The sequence below is a fragment of the Panthera leo genome, chromosome E1 (assembly GCF_018350215.1).
Source record: "Panthera leo isolate Ple1 chromosome E1, P.leo_Ple1_pat1.1, whole genome shotgun sequence".
NCBI lineage: Eukaryota > Metazoa > Chordata > Mammalia > Carnivora > Felidae > Panthera > Panthera leo.
This window is the reverse complement of record NC_056692.1, coordinates 54,951,158-54,970,990: the sequence shown is the minus strand read 5'-3', so window position 1 is coordinate 54,970,990 and position 19,833 is coordinate 54,951,158. Positions and strand designations below refer to the sequence as shown.

The following is a 19,833-nucleotide window of genomic DNA, read 5'->3' as shown; positions in this document are numbered from 1 at the left end:
TTGAGTCAAGAGCTGGGCTTGGCTGTGAACAGGTGCGGGGAGGAAGGCAGGGATACAGAGGATCACTGATGCCAGCTGGAGGAGGAAAGCAGTGTGCTTGGGACACCACTCAGGGTCAGCCAAAAGTGGGCAGCCTTGAGAGAGGACTGGGAACCTCCCTAACTAGTGGTTGGGCGAGAGGGTGCAAGGATGGGGCCCAGCTGGAGGCTGAGGCAGGAACAGAGAAGTAGGCCAGGCCTATGACAGGAGACCAGAGCAGTTAGTCTAAAGCAGGGTTTCTTACGTCGGCACTATTGACATCGTGGCCGGATCATTCTTTGCCACTGGGGCTTGTCCTGGGCACCCTGGGGTGTTTAACAGCATCCCTAGCTTCTACCCACTGGGATGCCAGGAACCCAAGTTGTAACAATCAAAAATGTCTCTGGGCATTGCCAACTAACTGTCCCCTAGGGGGCAAAATCATCTTAGGTTGAGAACATGCGGGTCATGTTCAGAGCACACAATTGCCTTGTTTTTCAGTGAAGCCTTTGGACAAGGTAAAGGGCCTGCTGGCCCTGATGGTGGGGAGGCTGAATGGGATGGGCGGAGGGGCTAGACAGCAGGCGAAGGCATCCTCGAAGCCTGGTCCTGTTGGAGCACCCACCCTGCGCCTCCAAATCCATTCCCTACTCTTCTTCGCCCTGCCTTCCTCTACCAAAGACCACAGCTGCTGTCCGGTGCCCTTTCCTACAGCTACGGCTCTCACCACTTCTGAAACTACTCCCTCCTTTTCTTCTTCAGGACCTGGGGTGGTAGTGGCTTCCCGCCATTGCTAGCCTGGGGGTGCTCCACCATTCCCTTGGTCCTGGCCACACCTCTGTACAAAGTTCCTTCATTAAACTCTTTTCAGTCAGTCCTTTGGAGTGTGCCATCTGTTTCCTGCTGGGAGGCTGACTGATAGAGCAGAGTTTTGGATCCAAGCAGCCCTCCTGGAACAAGAAAGCCTTGGCAGCCTCCCCAGCCTTGTTCTTTGCTATATGTTATTGCTGCTGTTTCGAAATGCATTAACAGCTCAGAAATTGCCTTCAGGTCTGGGAATGTGATTAATCAAACTGCTAATTCTCCGCATGAAAAAATGCGATGTCAGAAAAGGTCCCATTGCGGAGTCCTGGCCAATGATCAAAACCATCCTAATCTATAACCAGTGACTCATTGTTATTGACCTGGGCCTGAGTGGGGGCTGGGCAGTAGCTGAAGGCCCCGGTACGAGACCTGGCTGGACTACAGGTGCCTGGGAACAAGTCACTCGATTTCTTTGAGGCTCAATTTTCTGTTACTCTAAGGATGTGGGCTGGGAAAGCATGGGGCTTGGGAGGGAAGGGTGAAGTGATAGGAGTGAATGAAGCCCTCCCAGGACTGTACAGATACCTGAGGTCTAATTTACAGAATTATAGGGGAGGTGATTATATTGACAATGGTGATGAGAGTTAACATTTTCAGAACTTATGGCCAACAATTTTACCTACGCCACCTAGTTTCAGTCTTTACAAGACGTTTTTGCTATTTTTTCCTTCATATGGTGAAGACAAGGCTTGGAAAAATTAAATTTCTCAATATTATATCGCTAGTAAGTGTTAGAAGGATTCAAGCCTAGTGTGTCTGATTCCAGAATCCATGCTCTCGACCACCAGACATACTGTTTCTGGGTGGGGAGTCCTGTAGGGCTTTCAGAGATGTCTGATCCTGACTCTCCTTCTCTTCCTCCCCATGAAAGGATAACACATGGTTTGATCACTAAGACAAACTCTTCAGGAGCCTTTGCACATGCCAGGCACTATATAGAGCTCTGGAGATATAAAAGTGAATGAGATTGAGCCCCAACCTCATGGAGCTTACCATCGAGTGCAGGAATTGACATACATTCTGTAAAGGGCCAGATAGTAAGCATTTTGGGCTTTGTGGACCATGTGGCCTCAGTCACAACTACTCAAAGCACTTCGTGCCATCAAAGTGGGAAAACAGCCACAGAGAATATGTAAAGAAATGAGCATGACTGTGTTCCAATAAAACTTTTTTTGAACTTTATGTAATTTTCACATGCCACAAAATGTTGTTTGCAATTCTTTAACCATTTAAGAATGTAAAAACCATCAGCTTGGGCTGGATTTGGCCTGCAAGCCATAGTTTGCCTCCTCCTGGTCTAGTGGGACAGGCACAAAATACAATTACTTTTTAAAAAGCAGAACAGTGGGGCGCCTGGGTGGCGCAGTCGGTTAAGCGTCCGACTTCAGCCAGGTCACGATCTCGCGGTCCGTGAGTTCGAGCCCCGCGTCAGGCTCTGGGCTGATGGCTCGGAGCCTGGAGCCTGTTTCCGATTCTGTGTCTCCCTCTCTCTCTGCCCCTCCCCCGTTCATGCTCTGTCTCTCTCTGTCCCAAAAATAAATTAAAAATGTTGTAAAAATAAATAAATAAATAAAATAAAAAGCAGAACAGTCATTCACTTCTCAATAGGAAGGAGGGGAAGTGACAAGGAGAGGCACATGTCCTATTTCTTGAACGGGATGGTGCTTATATGGTTACATCTCGTGGTTTCATCAAACAGTACACTTATGATTTATGCACTTTTCTGTTTGTTATACTTCAATAAAAAAGACAATTTAAAAAACAGTAAGGCAGTGTAATAAGTAACGATGAGCTAAACTAGAGTCTTGGGCGGGGTGGGGGTGGGGTGGGGCGGGGGAGGGGGGTGGGCAAGAAGGGACCTTAACCCAGCTTGGGAGAAGATGCATCAGGGAAGGCTTCTCCAACGAAGTGTCTGACAAAGAGGGACCTTGGGGAAAAAGGAAGCTGAAGCTGGCATTAGGTTTATTGGGTCAGATTTGACCAGGGATCCTGTCTTTTATATACATATTTTGGTCACCGTGGATTTTTGGCATTAATTTTGATCTTTCAAAACGTTGCATGAAAATACTACTTATCTTGATTACTGGGCTTTTGGCACTCCCTTCAATTCTGCACCCAAGGCCAGTGCCTTAGCAGCCTCACCCTTACTTCCAGTGTTGTTGGGCAAGGGTGGGAGATCTGCCCTGTCCTTAGTACCAGGGGCAAGCCGCTTCTCCCGTTTCTTTACTTACGTAAAGGGGGGGGGGGGGTGAGACGGGATTGGATCTCCAAAGTTTAAAATGCTCCCTAGCCCGACCTGGACAGCATCTGGCCAGGGTCACGCCTGTAGAACGCCCAGAATGCCCCGAAGGCTCCGGCAGAAGCCCTTTTTTTCCAGACTTCCGGACTCCGTGGTTATTACGCAATGGACAGGGAGGCGCCCTTGGAACTCGACTCGTGATTGGTTAGGAAGAAACCAGACGTAGGGAGGGAGGGTTCGCTTTGAAAAGGGAAGGGCCCGTGCGTCATCAGAGAGCGACGAGAGTTTCTGAGTGGGAGGGTCTAAGTAAAGTAAGCCCCTTCCTAATTGGCTCTCTCCTTCAGGCGGGATTGGAACAGCGATGAAGATTCGCTGTCCTCCAACCCTAGCCTCTAGACGATTGGAGGGAGGGTGAAGGTTGGGGAGAAATTTATTAAGTCACGACAGTTCGGACGTCCTGGGGGCGGGCCTCAGCGGTAGAGGGTGGATCCGAGGGCGGACTTCTCCTTTGGGGCGGGATTCTTTCGGGCGGGGGGAGTGTGGCCTCCACGCTGCGCTCTCCCAAAGCGTGGGAGGCGGGACCTGGGGGCGGGGCTAGGGAGGGGCGGGGTCGAAGCCCGCGGGCAGCGAGGATCCCCCATCGCGGAGCGCGGGGCCATCTCCGGGGTCGGGTCCGCTGGCTGGTTGGTCTTTCCAGCCATGGCTCCGCGTTGCTGGCGCTGGTGGCACTGGTCGACGTGGCGTCGGACACGGCCGCCTCTCCCCGGGAGCACCCCGAGTAGGAGCAGGGCACCTGTAGGGCCGGATGGCTGTGCGGGGAGGCCTGCGAGCGCCAAGTGTGGGGGTCGGCGGAGCTGGGGCAGGGCTGGAGAGGGGTGAGAGGGGACCAGGGGCGAGACCGGAGAGGTCATCTCATGCGGATGAGATTGGCGTGGTGTACGGGAGCAGGCGGGGGCCTGTGCGGTGAGATGTTAGTCCACAGAAGTGAGAAGGGGAGACTATGAGGTGCACAGGTGTGAGAAGAGGTGAATGAGGGTTATATGAAGGTCTGTGGGCCGAGAGGGAAGTCCGAAGTAAAACAGGGGTCTATAGGAATGACAGGATCTATATGGACAATATAGTATTCTGTGGAGAGAGAGTGGGTAGAAGAGGCACAGTTGGGCATGGCGCGGGGCGGGGGGGGGGGGGGGGGGGGGGGGTCCACGCCAGCAAGACTGGGATATGGAGCCGGTTGGAAGGATGTGGTATTCTAGATGGCTGGGTGGGGAACCTTGCAAGAAAAATGAAGTGCTGTGCAGGCAGCTTCAGGGGTGATGGGGGGTGTTGAGTAGGCATAATACATTCATGGGTGAAACGTAGGGCTCTGGATGAAGACACGGACTTTGAGGGTTCAGATGAAGTAAGAGATCCTGCAAACGCCAAGGTTTTGAGGAAAAAGAGGAGGAGAGGGCAATTGGGGGTGAAGCTTGGGAAGCTGCATCTTCTGGCACTGTTGTTGGTTTGGGAAGTGGGGAGGGGGTGTTGATCTGACATCCCACCCATTTCCCATTCCCTCCCACAAAGGCTTCCGGCAGCGGTTCTCCACCCAGGAGCAGCCCCCCCAGATCTGTGTGGTGGGCAGTGGCCCAGCTGGTTTCTATACCGCCCAACACCTGCTAAAGGTAAGCCATGTCTTCCTGGTTCCCTCTCCCATGATTCACCTGCTGCTCCAATCCTGAGGGCAAGTACCACCCCTGTGGGTTTTAAAAGCACTCCTGGATCCCTGATGGGAAAGGGTCTCCCAGTCCATCTAGACTGGACACTTCCTATATGCTTTGTCACCTCCATCTGGGGCTCCCCAGTCTAGGTCCTCAACTATGGGAGAAGTGTGTTTGCCTCATAGGCAGCGGTCAGTGGCAGATGGTCTGAGATGCCTCTTTGGCCAAACCCGTCAGGAAGATTGTGTAGACCTACAGGATAACTGTATCCTGCCCCTCATCTTCCCTTCTTTCTTTCTCTCCTCTGTCCTCAACATCCTATGTCTTGAGGCTACCCCCTCTTCTCAGAGTTTTCTGGCCTTATAGGTGCTTCGTCATGCTCCAGCGCTATGTTGTTCTTTCAGGCTGCCCTCCACCCCCCCCCCCCCCATTCCACCCACCCCAAGGCCAGAGTCTCAAGGCTTACAGTGTTGGCCTTGGTGGGCAGGGCCCCAAGGCTGCTGGTTACCCTTGAGGCTTGGGCAGATATTGGTGGGAGGGGGGAGGGATGGAGACCTAGGCTAAGACATGAGACAGTGGCCTCACTTTGGAGGGACTTGGGGTGTCTATGGAGAGACAGGAGGAAGCATGAATATATTAATTATACACACATACATGCAGAAACTTAAAAAGTAGGGTAACCAATCTTCCTAGTTTGCCTAGGACATGGAGTTTTCAATATTAAAACCTGGGGGATTGGGGCACCTGAGCAGCTCAGTTGGTTAAGCGTCCAACTTCGGCTCAGGTCATGATCTCATGGTTTGTGGGTTCGAGCCCCGCATCGGGCTCTGTGCTGACAGCTCAGAGCCTGGAGCCTGCTTCGGATTCTGTGTCTCCCTCTCTCTTTCTGCCCCTCCCCCACTCACACGCTATCTCTCTCTCAAAAATAAACATTAAAAAATTTTTTAAATGGGGGGCAGTCTTGGGGGGGACTGGCGTGAGTTGGACACCCTGCTGAAAAGTGACCAAGCAACACAGGGGAAAGAACTAGTTACTGTGATGTGAACAGCATGAGCTAAGTGAGGTGCAGTCAGTCAGAAAGTGTTTCCTGGAGAAGGTGCATTTCAGCTTCATTGAAGGAGGCCACGGGCTTTGGGGAGGACCTGCTGCGTGCGGAGGGGTCATGCATGGGCAAACTGCATGTGGTAGAACAGCCCTCGACCCTGGGATGGAGACCGGGGATCCCACAGGGTCAGGGGAGATCCGGGAGGGTTTTGCGTAAGGGGCACTTGCTAGCTGAGCCTGAAATCTGGGGAGCAAAATTGGGCCTTCCAGGCGGGCTTCGCAGTGCCCCCAGTGTGAGCAGGGGCTCTGACCTGCACACTTGCACACGCTTTCCTTGTAAGAGGTGCCGGGGGATGGACACAGAGCCAGTTACAAGCCAGTCCTTGCCCACTGGGTGTTCCAAGCTACTGGGTGTGCTCCCCAGACAGGAACACAGTGCAACATGTCAGGGGCAGTGGCACTTAGCCAAGCCAGGTACCGTACAGCATCTCATCTCCCCATGACAACCTCTGAAGCAGGTGTCCTGACTCTCACTTCACAGGTCAGGACACTGAGGCTGAGTGACACTGCCCAGAGTCCCCCCGGACGGGGAAGGTGCTAGGCTCTCAATGCAGGCAGGCAGATGGCAGGGCTGCTCTTTTCTTTTTTTTTTTTAATTAAAAACATGTATTTATTTTTATTTTTTATTTAAAAAAATTTTTTTTAACATCTATTTATTATTGAGAGACAGAGAGACACAGAGCATGAGCATGGGAGGGGCCGAGAGATGGAGAGGCACAGAATCTGAAGCAGGCTCCAGGCTCTGAGCCATCAGCACAGAGCCCGACGCGGGGCTTGAACTCACAAACCGCAAGATCATGACCTGAGCCAAAGTCTGACGCTTAACCGACTGAGCCACCCAGGTGCCCCAATTTTTTATTTTTTTTAAGTTCATTTTTATTTATTTTTGAGAGAGAGACAGAGAACAAGCAAGGGAGGGGCAGAGAGAGAGGGAGACAGAATCCCAAGCAGGCTCTGCACTGTCAGCATGGAGCCCGATGCGGGGCTTGAACTGACAAACTGTGAGATCATGACCTGAGTGGAATTCAAGAGTCAGATTTCCTGACTGGTAGGTGAACCACCTGCGCCCCCACCCCCCACCCCCCAAATGTATTTTAATCGAAGTATAGTTGATACACAATGTTGCATTAGTTTCAGGCGTTCAACATAGTGATTCTCCCCCAGTGTGTATGTTACACTGTTATGTTTCCCCCTAGGGTAGCTACCATCTGTCACCGGGCGGGCTTTCACAGCACCGTTGCCTGTGTTGCCCATGCTGTACGTTTCATCCCTGTGACTTATTCATTAGATAACTGGAAACCTATGCCTCCCACTCCCCTTCACCCATTTTACCCATCCCTCCACCCTCTCCTCTCTGGCAACCATGAGCTTATTCTGCGTATTTATGGGTCAGAGCTGCCCTTAGGTACCACGCTAGGCTGTTCACTCAATAGTCCTTTATTGGACACTGACACGTTCCAGGCACAGACTCAACGGTAGGAACATAGGTGTGAGCAGGACAGACATGAGCCCTACGTTCAAGGACATACCAGTCTAATGTAGGGGGGTTGTGGAGTGGAGAGGAAGAGAGTTTACAGTTTCTAAGCCTCTGATAGTGTAAGAAACTGGGGGTGGAGGGCGTGGTGTACAGAGAGCTGCACCCAACTCAGCCTGGAGGAGGAGGTGTCCAAAGTGCTGTCTGAAGGACAGAAGGAGCTGCCGGGTGGGCGAGGGGTAGGTGGCAGGCAAGAGAGGCCCAGGCACTGAGAGCCCCATGGGCAAGGCCCGGAGGGAGGAGAGAGTGTCCCTTTGGGGACAGGTGAGTTTGGGAAGACAGGCTTGTGTGTTAAGCATGGAGAGCTGATGAGCCCAGAGCCAGGGCGCCTCGGAAGGCTCCGGCCGGGCCTGCAGGCAGGCAGTTTTTCATGGTGCTGTCCACTCACCTCCCCCTCCTTCCTTCAGTCCCACGGGATAGGTATTTCCATGCACGTTTCTGGGCCTACCTCACACCTGATCAAACTGGGGCTGGGGCCTAGGAATCAACAATGTAATTAAAAAAAACTTTTATATGTTTATCTATTTTTGAGAGAGAGAGAGAGAGAGAGAGAGAGAGAGAGAGAGAGACAGCAAAAGTGGGGGAAGTTGCAGAGAAAGAGAGGGAGACACAGAATTCGAAGCAGGCTCCAGGCTCTGAGCTGTCAGCACAGAGCCTGACGTGGGGCTCGAACCCATGAGCTGTGAGACCACATCCTGAGCAGAAGTCAGTTGCTTAACCAACTGAGCCACCCAGGCGCCCCAGGAATCAACAATTTTAAACAGAACCCCCCCCCCCCCCCACACCAGGGGATTCAGAAGCCCACTGCTCTAAGTAGGTTGACTTCACTGAAAAGTTTTAGGCAAGCAGCCCATTTTGGACAGGAAAGTCTCTCTGCCTGTAGGGTAGACAGCGGAGCGGGGAGGCAGGGCTAGGTGGCCAGGAGAGCAATGGAGAGCTGTGGACGTGGCAGCGGGGCACAGGAGGGGAGGATGACTGACCGACTGGGCAGGGTTGAGGGGAGCCGGGGAGGAGCCCCAGGTTCTAGCTTGGGCTCTGGGTGGATGGGATGGGAGGGAACAGAGGAGCAGAAGGGGAGAGTTTGGGCGGAATGGGGAGTTGACTTCCATCTGGATGGGTTTGAGGGGTCTGCAGTGTCATCCAGGGGTTCAGGTTTGGAGGGGACAGTCCGGGCAGGGGAGAGAGTGGAACAGCAGCAGGTCCATGGGAATCTGAGGTCACAGGAGGGAGTGGCTGCAGCTTCCCCAGGGAATGTGTGTCTGGGAGAGGGGAGGGGTCCCACATTGGAAGAACCTCAGAGAATGTTTTCATTGGGAGTTGGGTGGGGGCAGGGGCAGAAGAGAAGAAGCCTGAGAAAGAACAGCCAGAGGGGGAGGGGGGAGCTGAGTCAGAGAAGAGAGAGTTCTCTGAAGACAAGGTCGGCCATGAGAGATCTCAGTAAACACACCAGCAGGTCTAGCACTGGGGAGCTGGCCTTGGACTTGCAGGGGGTGGTGTGACCAGGAGGGAAGGCTCCATAGCAGGAAAGAAGGATGAAAGATGAAAAGCCAGGTTGTGTATGATACGGACTGCCAGGCTGAGCAGTTTGCACTCTGTCCCTTGGCGGTGGGCAGGCAGGGCAGGTTTGTGGGCAAGGTGATTGCGTGCAGCAGTAATGGTAAAAGGCAGCTTTTTTTTCTTAATGTTTATTCATTTATTTTTGAGAGAGAGAGGGAGAGCACAAGTGGAGGAGGGGCAGAGAGAGAGAAGGAGACACAGAATCAAAGCAGCCTCCAGGCTCTTGAACTGTCAGCACAGAGCCCGACGCGGGGCTTGAACCCACAGAACTGTGAGATCCTGACCTGAGCCGAAGTCGGACATTTAACCGGCTGAGCCACCCAGGTGCTCCTCAAAGGGTGCCTTTTTGATTGAACGCTCACAGTGGGTCAACTGCGGGGCTAAGGGCTTCAGGCCTCGCTCATTTGATCACAGGCATCACCCAGAAGAGCTGTTCTGTTGTAGGAGAAGTTAAGAAACTTCGCTGTGGGACAGAGCCGGACAGCGGAGGGGCTGGGGTTGGTCCCTGCGGAGTGGAGACGGCATCAGTGGGGCGTGAGGGAGGTGGTTCGGGCACAGCCGGTGGCTGGCCTGGATGGGGACAGTAGGAGGCACGTGTAGCCACGCACTGAAGACACAGTCCTCAGACACTTAGACCGAGCGGACGTGCAGGGCTGACCTCTGCCAGCGAAACAGCAGCAGCAAACGGCACGTGGTCTCTATGTCATGTTCGCCGGGTAGAAACACGCAAGAATGTTAAAGCGTGGGAGGAAGACACGAGGAGCCTCCAGACATAGACCAAACACACATCTGGTGTTTACGTGAAAGCATGCAGGGAAGCCGTGCGGTTTCAAGGACTGTTAAGCAATTACAGTGGGTCTGTTCCCTAACTGGCTCCTGGGCGATCACGGGGCTCTGTTCTCATAGTGCTATCGCACTCGACAGCCTTGAGACCCGAACATCGCTGACGTTTCAGCAATTACACCATTCACTTTCCCGGGGCCTTACAGTTCTCCAGAAATAACTCCCCAGGCACGTTCGGACAGGTGGGTGGTGGGGAGCCTGGACTTGGGCGCAGGCAGTGGAGTGGAGGGCAAGAGGGGATTTGGACAAAGGTGATGAGGTGAGTGTGAGCCTTTGTAGGGGGGAGGGCGACTGGTGGGCAGGAGCTTATTTGGCTTGAGTCCCATTGAATCGGGAGCATCACAGCAAGAGCCTCCGATAGGGGTGCCCCAAGGCAGGGCAGTGTCATCCATGGGAGCCCCAACCTCTTGACTCCAAACCCGCTGTGGCCCAGCATCTCTCACGGTCCTGACCTTCTGGATGCTTCCCAACACCCCCGAGAGGGGGCTGTTATCTGTCCCGGTTTGCAGAGGAAGAATCTGACACCCAGGCAGATCTCGGGACTGGCCAGGGCCGTGTGACTGGTCGGTGGCAGAGCCAGACCCAACTTGTCTGCCCAACCGCAACCCTTTGCTTTCCCCGTGGCCCCTGTAGGTGCTCCAGAGGGCAGGCCACGTGGGACCAGTGTATAAGTGAGCTCGTTTTTTCTAAGACCGAGAGTGAGCCGCTTCGATCTCCTTCTCCCTTCCACGTCCCTCCCTCCCATGTCTCGTGGACCCCTTTTCCAACAGGATGATTGTGGAGGCTAGAGCTAAGGCGGCTCTCAAGTTCAAAGCGTAGTTCTCAGCTCATCAGACTGGCTGAGCATTTTTAGAAGTATGGGAGGGTTCAAAGGCAGGGCTGCGTGTCATGCCTGAGCCAAGTGGGTGAAGAAGCTCCCCGGCCGCAACTCCAGTGGCGGGAGAGCTGCCTCCTTCCTCCCCTCGCGATGGGCTGGCAGTCCCGAGGGCTGACCTCGGCTGCCCGTGCCACCATGCTGCCCCAGTCCTCTTGTCTGGGTCTCCAGGCTGCTGGGGAGTTGGGGGCCCCTCTTCCTCCTTGTGTCCGCCCCCCGCTGAGCTGGGCTCTCCTGCCCCAACGGGGATGGGAGGAGCCCTAGGGCCCAGCCTCTCCCTCAGCCCCACCGACTGTCGCCCTCTCCCCAGCACCACCCCCAGGCCCACGTGGACATCTACGAGAAGCAGCTTGTGCCCTTCGGCTTGGTGCGCTTTGGCGTGGCGCCCGACCACCCCGAGGTGAAGGTGGGTCTCTCTGGGCCCGAGGAGGGAGTTTGGAGACGGGTTACGCTGAGGAGGGAAAGGGGGCTCCCTGGCTGCAGGGAATGACCCCGGGCGCTCTGTGTGGATGTCACCCGGGTTCCCGCCTGGGGACATTGTGAGGCGAGGGTGGCTCAGGCATGGTTCCTGAAGTGCCCGGCCCCTAACCCGTTCCCCTCTGGGGCCTGTTGCAGAATGTCATCAACACCTTTACCCAGACGGCTCGCTCGGCCCGATGTGCCTTCCGTGGCAATGTGGTGGTGGGCAGGGACGTGGCTGTGCCGGAGCTCCGGGCAGCCTACCACGCTGTGGTGCTGGTGAGTGCCCACGGGTGGGGGGCAGGGTGGGCAGGGGATTGGGGCAGGGCGGCCACTGGCCGAGGGATGGAAGGTGGTAGGGGTGAGGCCCAAGCCACTGGGCAGGGGAGCTGGAAGGAGGCCTACCAGGGTCTGCCTGGCCCCTTAGCTGGTGCCAAGCACTCTGGGTCTTTCCTCAGAGCTATGGGGCAGAGGACCATCGGGCCCTGGAAATTCCTGGTGAGGAGCTGCCTGGGGTCTTCTCGGCCCGGGCCTTTGTGGGCTGGTACAATGGGCTTCCTGAGAACCGGGAGGTGAGTTTGGGGAGCACTCCAGCTACTTCTTCCTCCCCACCCCTCAGCCAGGGCCAGGGGCGGCTCTTGGATGCCGTAGCTGGGGGGCGAGGGAGCCGCTGTCCAAAACTGGGAGGTCCCCAGTGAGATGAGATGTGAAGCATCAGGCTGCCTGAGGGGGGAGGTCAGCCAGGGAAGGCCTCTGGGAGAAGGCGGGGCTGGGTAGGAGAGGAGGGGCTTCCGCTGAGGCTCAGGTGGGGTGGGCTTTCTGAGTGTGGGGAAGCCTGGGGGCTCAACTGGGGATTGGGCATGAGCTGAGATGAGACTGACTGGGGCCAAGGCTAGGGGAGCCCTACCCGGACCTCTCCCTACTAGCTGGCACCAGACCTGAGCTGTGACACAGCCGTGATTCTGGGGCAAGGGAATGTGGCTCTGGATGTGGCCCGGATCCTGCTGACCCCACCTGAGCACCTGGAGGTGAGTGGGTAGGTCAGGGCTGGAGGCGGGGTGGAGGGGGTGGTGGGGAGGCTGGGGGCACACTGAGGAGAGGGTGCCACTGCCTGCAGGGTTCAGGCCTCATCCTCCAAACTGAGCTCAGTGCCTCTGTTTCCCTATGGTGCCAGGCAGAAGCCTTCCGAAAGGCAGCCCGTGAGCTTTGCCTCATACCGTTTCCGCTTCGCTTTCTGCACTCTAGCTACGTGGGCCTTAAACAAACAAACAAACAAACAAACAAACACCTATTCAGTGTGTACATCACTCCCCCTGCCAGTTAACCTGTGTTCATCTTTTAGTTCTTGGCTCAGCTGTCCCTTCCTCCAGGAAGCCCTCCAGTACTGCCTTAATAGGTCTATTTCCCTATAATACCCTCTCATAGACTTGTCTACTTCTGTTTCAAGGCACATTGTCACCATGACAATTTTATACTGATTAATGAATATTTGATAAGTGTCACTCTCTCTTACCAGATCAGAAGCTCTGTGAGGGCCAGCACCGTGTCTCTTTTGCTTACCACTGACACCCCACCCCCATGCCCCTTGCCTAGTGCCTGGCCCAAGCAAAACACTGAGTGGACACTTGTTGAAGGAAAGAGCAGGAAGGAGCCTGGCTGGCTCCTAGTTGGAGCCGTTTGCAGAATTGGAGGCAGTGCTCCATCTGGCCACCAGGTGGGGCAGTGGTGCCGTTTCAGGCTGCAGAGCTTCTCCCCACGGAGGGTAGGGAAACAGCCAAATGAAAAGGCCCCTTGCCTGGTCAGTGCCTGATGACTTTAAGCCCTCCTTTTGTGCCAGAAAACGGACATCACAGAGGCTGCCCTGGGGGTACTGAGGCAGAGTCGGGTGAAGACGGTGTGGATAGTGGGCCGACGCGGACCCCTGCAAGTGGCCTTCACCATTAAGGTGCCGGGGCCAGAGGGAGAGGGGTCAGGGTCCCAAATAGATGGTCTGCCCTTGGGAGGTGTGGCAGGACTGAGCCCCCGAGAATGGCTCCTGCCTACGGTGGAAGAGGGGGAGCCCGGCAGGGCCCTGGGGCCTAGTGCCTTCTGTGGTGGCGGGTGGGGTGTCTCCCCTGTGGTCTGGTCTGTGGGGTGGGCTCCAGAGTGGACAGTGCTCTGGGCCTGAACTCCTCCCCTACCTCCCATCCCCAAGGAGCTTCGGGAGATGATTCAGTTACCAGGAACCCGGCCCATTTTGGATCCTGCGGATTTCTTGGGCCTTCAGGACAGAATCAAGGGTGAGGGGCCCTGACCTGGCCCCCCAGCTCTCTAGGAAGGGGATGGTCTAGGTCAGACAGGGCTCGGGGGAGAGCACTGGGGGCGAGGGCTGTAACCCAGGGCCAGGCCTGAGATGTTCTCATTGCTGACAGACGTCCCCCGCCCGAGGAAGAGGCTCACAGAACTGCTGCTTCGAACAGCCACGGAGAAGCCAGGGACAGAGGACGCTGCCCGCCAGGCACCGGCCTCCCGCGCCTGGGGCCTCCGCTTTTTCCGAAGCCCCCAGCAGGTGCTGCCATCACCAGACGGGCGACGGGCAGCAGGCATTCGCCTGGCAGTCACCAGACTGGAGGCAAGTCTCATGTTACTCAAAGATACCCGCCTTCTCAAGTCTCCCCACCCCAGCCCGGTGTTGCCCACATTCTCCTCAACAGGGTGTCGGTGAGGCTGCCCGGGCAGTGCCCACTGGAGACACGGAAGACCTCCCTTGTGGGCTGGTACTGAGCAGCGTTGGGTATAAGAGCCGTCCCATCGATCCCAGTGTGCCCTTTGACCCCAAGCTTGGGGTCATCCCCAATATGGAAGGCCGGGTTGTAGATGTGCCAGGTGAGAGGATGCCGAAATCTGGGCACGAAACCATGGTGGGGGATGGAGAGGCTGGCATCACCTGGGGCCGTTCATTCATTCATTCGGCCAGTGACATGCACTAAGAAACCGCTCTGAGCCAGGATGCTGTTCCGGGACGCTGTCCTGGGACCCAGCCACCCTCCTCCTGGCTCTAGCTAGGAGGGAGGTTCTCAGTCTAGCCGGCATGCCCACATATGCCTGGTGATCTAGTCGGTCACTTGACTGAGGCGTGCTTTGGGCTAGGCCCCTGTGCTCGGTGCTGGGACTAGAGAAGAAACCACAACCCCTGTCCTAAAGGAGCCTCCAGTCTGATTAAATACCCATTCATTCATTCTGCTAGTATTTTTTTTACATTTATTTATTTTTGATGGAGAGAGAGCATAAGCGGGGGAGGGGCAGAGAGAGAGGGAGACACAGAATCTGAAGCAGGGTCCAGGCTCCGAGCTGTCAGCACAGAGCCCAACGTGGGGCTTGAACCCACGAACTGCGAGATGATGACCTGAGCTGAAGTCAGACGCTCAACCGACTGAGCCACCGAGGCGCCCATTCTGCTAGTATTTAGAAGGGCCTGCTAAGACTGGAGGCGGGCCAAGACCCATCTCCTACCCTCAGGGAGCTCCTGGTCGACAGGGAGACTGAGATGGAAACTGAGATGGAGACTGTGATAGGAACAGGTTGAGAAGAGTCCAGGACCGCGGGCCAGCGTGGGTGTGCTTGGGGTGTGCACGCGTGTGCATGCACAGGTGTGTGCCCTGGGGGCTTACACTTGCCAGAAGTATCCAGCTACCTGTCCTTTCCTGACCCTTTGTTATCCCCTGCCAGGCCTCTACTGCAGCGGCTGGGTGAAGCGGGGGCCCACAGGCGTCATCGCCACCACCATGACTGACAGCTTCCTCACCGGCCAGATGCTGTTGCAGGACCTGAAGGCTGGGCTGCTGCCACCGGGTCCCAGGCCTGGCTATGCAGCCATCGAGGCCCTGCTCAGCAGCCGAGGTCTGGGCCCCATGTGAGCTCTTGGGAGGTGTGGTGGGCAGCCCTGGGCCTTTCCGCTGCTTGGGAAGGGTGCTCTGGGCTGGAGGAGGAGGTGGAGGCAGTGACTTCTCTTCCCTGTGCCTCAGGGGTCCAGCCTGTCTCTTTCTCGGACTGGGAGAAGCTGGATGCCGAGGAAGTGTCCCGGGGCAAGGGTGCTGGGAAGCCCCGGGAGAAGCTGCTGGATCCTCAGGAGATGCTGGGACTGCTGGGGCGCTGAGCCTAGATCCCAGCCTGGCAGGGACGGAAGGCATGCTGTGCAGGGGAGAGGGGCCTGGGTCAGCCAGCAGGACTCTGAGCCACAGCTGTGTCGCCTGCCCGCCCTGGCACGGGGCCTTGGCCGCCTCTTTTCCAGGGCCCTCTGCGTGCTTTCCCCTGGCGAAAGGTCACCCTCGCCAGAGATAACTTTAGGGGTGGGTGGAAGTGCAGGCTGACTTTCCTCCCTCCCACCTCTTTCCCGCTGGACTGTGGAGGGTCACCAGGTCAGGAATATACTGGAAATAAAACAGCTGTGACGGAGGGCCGGTGGTTGGTGTGCAACTTCTTTTGGGGCCCGGGGTCACCTTCCAGCCACGGCTCCCCGCCTGTCACCAGGTGGCGCTGCAGAGCCAGCTCCCTGCTCTGGGGACTCTTGGGGGCCGGAGGGTGTTTGGCAGTCAGGCCTGGAACCCACTGTCCCTCTGGCGGCTTGGCTCCGCTGCTGCGGCCTGCCTGCCTTCTGCTCACACCTCAGGCACCCTGGGACCCCATCGTGCCTGCTCCGCGGGTCCCTCGGGCCAGTTCCCTTTCTGGTTAGCCCCCCGTAGAACCAAAACAAGAAGAGAAAAAGTGGGAGCGAGGAGTCAGGCAGCAGCCTGCCTCAGGCCCGCCTTGTGGCCCAGAGGGTCCAACCTGTCTTGGTGTCCAGCCACAGGGACAAGCCTTTTAAAAACACCTCAGTCTCTGTAGTACTTTGCAGTTTATGAGGCGTGTTCACCGTCTTTTGTGCCAGTCCCCAAGAGGCTGGTCTCACTTTAGAGAGCGAGGGATCCTCGAACGAACTGGCCCAAGGTCACACAGCTAGTGAGCTGCGGGCTCGAACCCAGGGCTCCAGGCGGGCTGTTGGTTTCTCCGAGGCCGCACTTGGCCCCAAGTGTCGGGTCTGGGGACGCAGCCCCGGAGAGGGGAGAAGGGACCCAGGCGTCCCGCGCGCGGGCGGGCAAGGAGGGGCCTGGAGCAGCGGGGAGCGGGCGGCGGGGCGGGCCGGGGCGGGGCGGAGGCGGCGGGCCCCGGCGGGGCGGGCCCGCGCGGGCGGCGGCGAGCGCTCAGCCACAGCCGGCTGGCGAGCCCTGGGAGCCAGAGGCGCGGCGTGCCGCCCAGCCCGGGACGGAGCCAGGCGCCGAGCGGACCCCGGGAGGGCGCGGGGCGCCGGGCGCGGGGCGGGGGCCGGCCCTGCCCAGCCCGCCAGGCCGCGCCGCGGACACGGGCCCCGCGTTGCCCGGGCTCAGGTGCCCGCCGAGCTAGGACGGAGCGCGCCAGGGCGCGGGGCCGAGGCGCCGGGACATGCAGCGCGCGGGAGGCGGCCGGCGCGGGCTCTCGGCGCGGGCGCAGCGCCCCTTCCCCCCGGTGAGTGGCGGGTGGCGAACCGGGGACGCCAACTTCGCCGCCAACTTGGGGCTGGGCTCGGGCGCCGCGCGGGCAAGGACGGCGGAGACAGACGCGGGAGTCCCGGGGACAGTCTGGCCGGCGCGGGGAGCCCGAGGAGGGGGCGGCCCGGGGCACCGGGACCCTCGGGGACCGGGCCTGGGGTTCGGCCCCGGGGCGGATGGAGAGGAGGCGAGAGAGGGAGGCCGAGGTGACAGGCGCGAGGCGGACGCGAGGGAAGGACGCGGGTGAGGCGCCCAAGACGTTCGTCTCCCCGGTCGCGGAGCCCTCCAGCTCCTCCTTCGCCGGGCGTCGCGGCGCCGCGGGGGAGGGGGCGGTGCGGGGACGCGGGAGTCCGGGCTGCCGGCCCCCGCAACTGTTGCTGCTGGAAGCCCGCTGGGCCGGGGAGCCCGGCCGGGGGCTGGGGCCGCGACCGGGCGGAGGGGGCTGGAGAGGGCCTGGGCAGAGAGGACGAAAGGGGGCTGTGGGTGGTTCCGGGAGCTGGGCCCCTGCCTCCCGGAGGTCTGCTGAGCGCCTTCTGCGCGCATCTCCCTTGACACTCCCCCGCCCCTTCGCACGCTGCGAGTCCCCCGGGTCCTTATCCCCCCAGCTCTCCTCCTCCTCTCCCCCGCCCGGCATAGCGCTCCCTCCTCTGACCTCAGGGAATCAGCGTGGGGTTCACGGGGTGGTGGGATCTTCCCAAATGCTGACCCAACGCCCGGTGGACCCGGGCTCCGAGGGCGCAAAAGGAAGGCTGGGCGAAGAGGACCATGGGAGAACCGTGAGCCCCGCAGCGCTGGGCCCTGGCTGTCGCACCAGCGGGTATGCTCAGGTCTCCCGGGGCTTCGACAAGGATCCCCGACGGCGGGGAAGGGAAACCCGGAGCCTCCTGCTGCAGAAGGCGTTTCGTGCCCAGGCCTGGGAGGCCTTGTGAAGGCAAGGCATCAAGCAGCCAGGAAATCCCCAAGGGTGTGCGTCCCAGGACCCTTCCAGAGGTCCTGCTCGGTGAGCGAAGACGCGGGGCTCCCAGCCGGGTTCTTGACGCTCACACCATTGATCCACCCTGCTTCCTAGCCCTGCTGTCCCGGCAGGACTTCTGGCTGGGTGCCCCAGCCCTCCCATGGTGGTAACACCCTGGCTCGGTCTCCTCCGCTGGCTCCACAGGGAAACCGAGGAAGGCTCGCGCTCTCTATCTCGGAGCCCGTCTAGTTTCTGGCTGCGCCAGTCGGTTTCAAGTCTGCTCCTAAACTCCGTACTAAGAATTTGAATAGGAGCGTGAAGGGGAGTCCGGCAGGCTGGAGACCAGACTTCTGGGTTCACCCCAAGCCCTGGCACCCCGGCCCACAGCCCCGTCAGCCAGGCGAGCTCGCCCCCCGCCAGCCTGCGGGGCTTGCGGTGAGTGGGGGTGGGGGCCGAGAGCCGGGAACGCCTGCGGGGTGGGGGTGGGGTGTAGCAGCGCGGCGGGGGGCGCGGACGTGGTGCCCAGTTTGGCCGCCAGGAGGCGTGGCACGGGTCCCGGAGCCCGGAGTCGCCGCCACTGCCGCCGCCGCCGCATCGCGAGTGTCCTTGAGCCGCGGGTGACGGTGGCTCTCGCCGCTCGCGCCCCGTCCTCCCGCGGGGGGAGCCTGATGCCACGTTCCCTATGAATTATTTATCGCCGGCCTAAAAATACCCCGAACTTCACAGCCCGAGTGTAAGAGATTCCTGCCAAGGGGAGGGGGCGGGGCGCCCCCCGGGGGGCCAGGGCGGAATCGGCGGGGAGGTGGAGGGGGCGGGGTAGTTAATCTTGGAGGGAGACTTTGGTGCCCGCGCCAGTGGGAGCGAGATGCAGCGGCGGTCTTTTCCCCTGACGCCTGGGTTCGGATTTTTAGCTCAGCGGAAGTGCAGGAGGGAAGGAAACCCGACGGCAAAGGAGAGGCCGCTTACCAAAGGGCTGTGGATATAACGGGGCCGAGCAGCCGGGATCCCCCTGCTGCCCCGAAGCAGCGCAGCTGGTGGGTGGGGCCTCTTCCCGGGGCCAAAGCTCCTGGCCTGGGCGGCGGGGGGCGGCGGGGGGCGGCGGGGGAACCACCAGTGTCTGGTGTGTGAGTGTGCCTGTGCGCACATCCGTGTGCGGGAGCCTGCCTGGGAATGGGGGAGGGGGTTGGAGGGCGAGAAGAGCCCTCAGCACGCGGAGGTTCTCAGGCAGCTCAAGGTGATGCTGAGTGTTTCAGAGGACTGACCACTGCCCCCCTCCCCTGGGTCCTTTTGTGGTCCCGGCGTTCAGTAATTTACTAGCCTGTTAGCGAAAGATGCGAGACGCTGAGGGAGGGGGCAGAGGTTCCTAAGACAAAGTCAGGTGTGTGGCAGGGGCATCATCTGGTGGGCAAATACCTGCCAGTGGCATAGTAGGGAGCTTCCCAGCCTCTGAGGGGTAGGGGTAGGAAGGGCAGGTGGCCTACAGCCCCACCCAGGCCCTATGTCTTGTCACCTGCTGTGTCCCGAGCCCAGAGGGACTAGAGCAGGTGCCCTGTGGGAGAGGGATTTAGGTTGGGCCCTCAAAATTCTGGAATTTTGTTGCGTAGGCAAGAGAGAGGCCATGGGAAGAGGACATTCTAGCCAGAGGGAGCAACAGAGCAGGGACCTGGGGATGATGACAGTGGGGGCTGTCTGGCTAACAGACTGGCAGGAGCGTGGAGTCTATGGAGGGGAGAGAATGCGTTGGTGTCTGGGTGTGTGGGGCCCTAATCATGGGACCAAGGTGTCTGGACTTCATCTGTGGGCACCAGAGAGCAGCTGTGCTGTCTGAGGAGAGGGTGCGGTGGCCCTCTGAGCAACGCTTCAGATCAGTGGGGTGGGAGGGTGGGGTGGTGGATGGGAGGTGGAGGGGTGGGGGGCCGGGGCTGGGGCTATGACCCTCCTGCCTTGTGGGGAGACTGGATGTCATGTAGTGATAAGACCCTGGGGTCTGAACCTCTTTGAATCTGCCCGTTGCTCTTTGAAGCCCAGAAATTTGCCTGAAGGAGCCCCTCCCGTCCAGTCGCATTCTGTGCTCACTCCTGACGGGAGGCACCACCTGCCTCAACTTCCTCTTCTCAACTCCAGTCCCAGGGGACACCTTCCCACA

The 19,833-nt window shown here is 58.6% G+C and overlaps 2 protein-coding genes across 3 annotated transcripts; one reads left to right on the top strand and one right to left on the bottom strand.

The window, feature by feature from the left end:
• The first annotated feature begins 3,738 nt into the window (after window positions 1-3,738).
• Window positions 3,739-15,624, top strand: FDXR (ferredoxin reductase). Of its 2 annotated transcripts, XM_042916399.1 has the most exons (14): window positions 3,739-3,899; window positions 4,424-4,431; window positions 4,509-4,619; window positions 4,711-4,782; window positions 11,041-11,136; window positions 11,346-11,468; window positions 11,648-11,761; window positions 12,116-12,217; window positions 13,027-13,134; window positions 13,384-13,468; window positions 13,601-13,800; window positions 13,883-14,054; window positions 14,898-15,068; window positions 15,194-15,624. In XM_042916399.1, exons 1-14 carry the CDS (start codon window positions 3,821-3,823, stop codon window positions 15,322-15,324), a joined length of 1,572 nt encoding a protein of 523 aa, XP_042772333.1. In that variant the 5' UTR covers window positions 3,739-3,820; the 3' UTR covers window positions 15,325-15,624. The 2 variants fall into 2 exon arrangements, with proteins under 2 accessions (XP_042772333.1, XP_042772332.1); XM_042916398.1 differs by lacking the exons at window positions 4,424-4,431; window positions 4,509-4,619 and having other exon boundaries at window positions 4,685-4,782.
• A 539-nt stretch (window positions 15,625-16,163) lies between these two features.
• Window positions 16,164-17,275, bottom strand: LOC122205894 (basic proline-rich protein-like). Its single transcript, XM_042914505.1, has 2 exons — window positions 17,263-17,275; window positions 16,164-17,185 (listed from the first exon to the last, which is right to left on the bottom strand). Exons 1-2 carry the CDS (start codon window positions 17,273-17,275, stop codon window positions 16,164-16,166), a joined length of 1,035 nt encoding a protein of 344 aa, XP_042770439.1.
• Window positions 17,276-19,833: the final 2,558 nt, after the last annotated feature.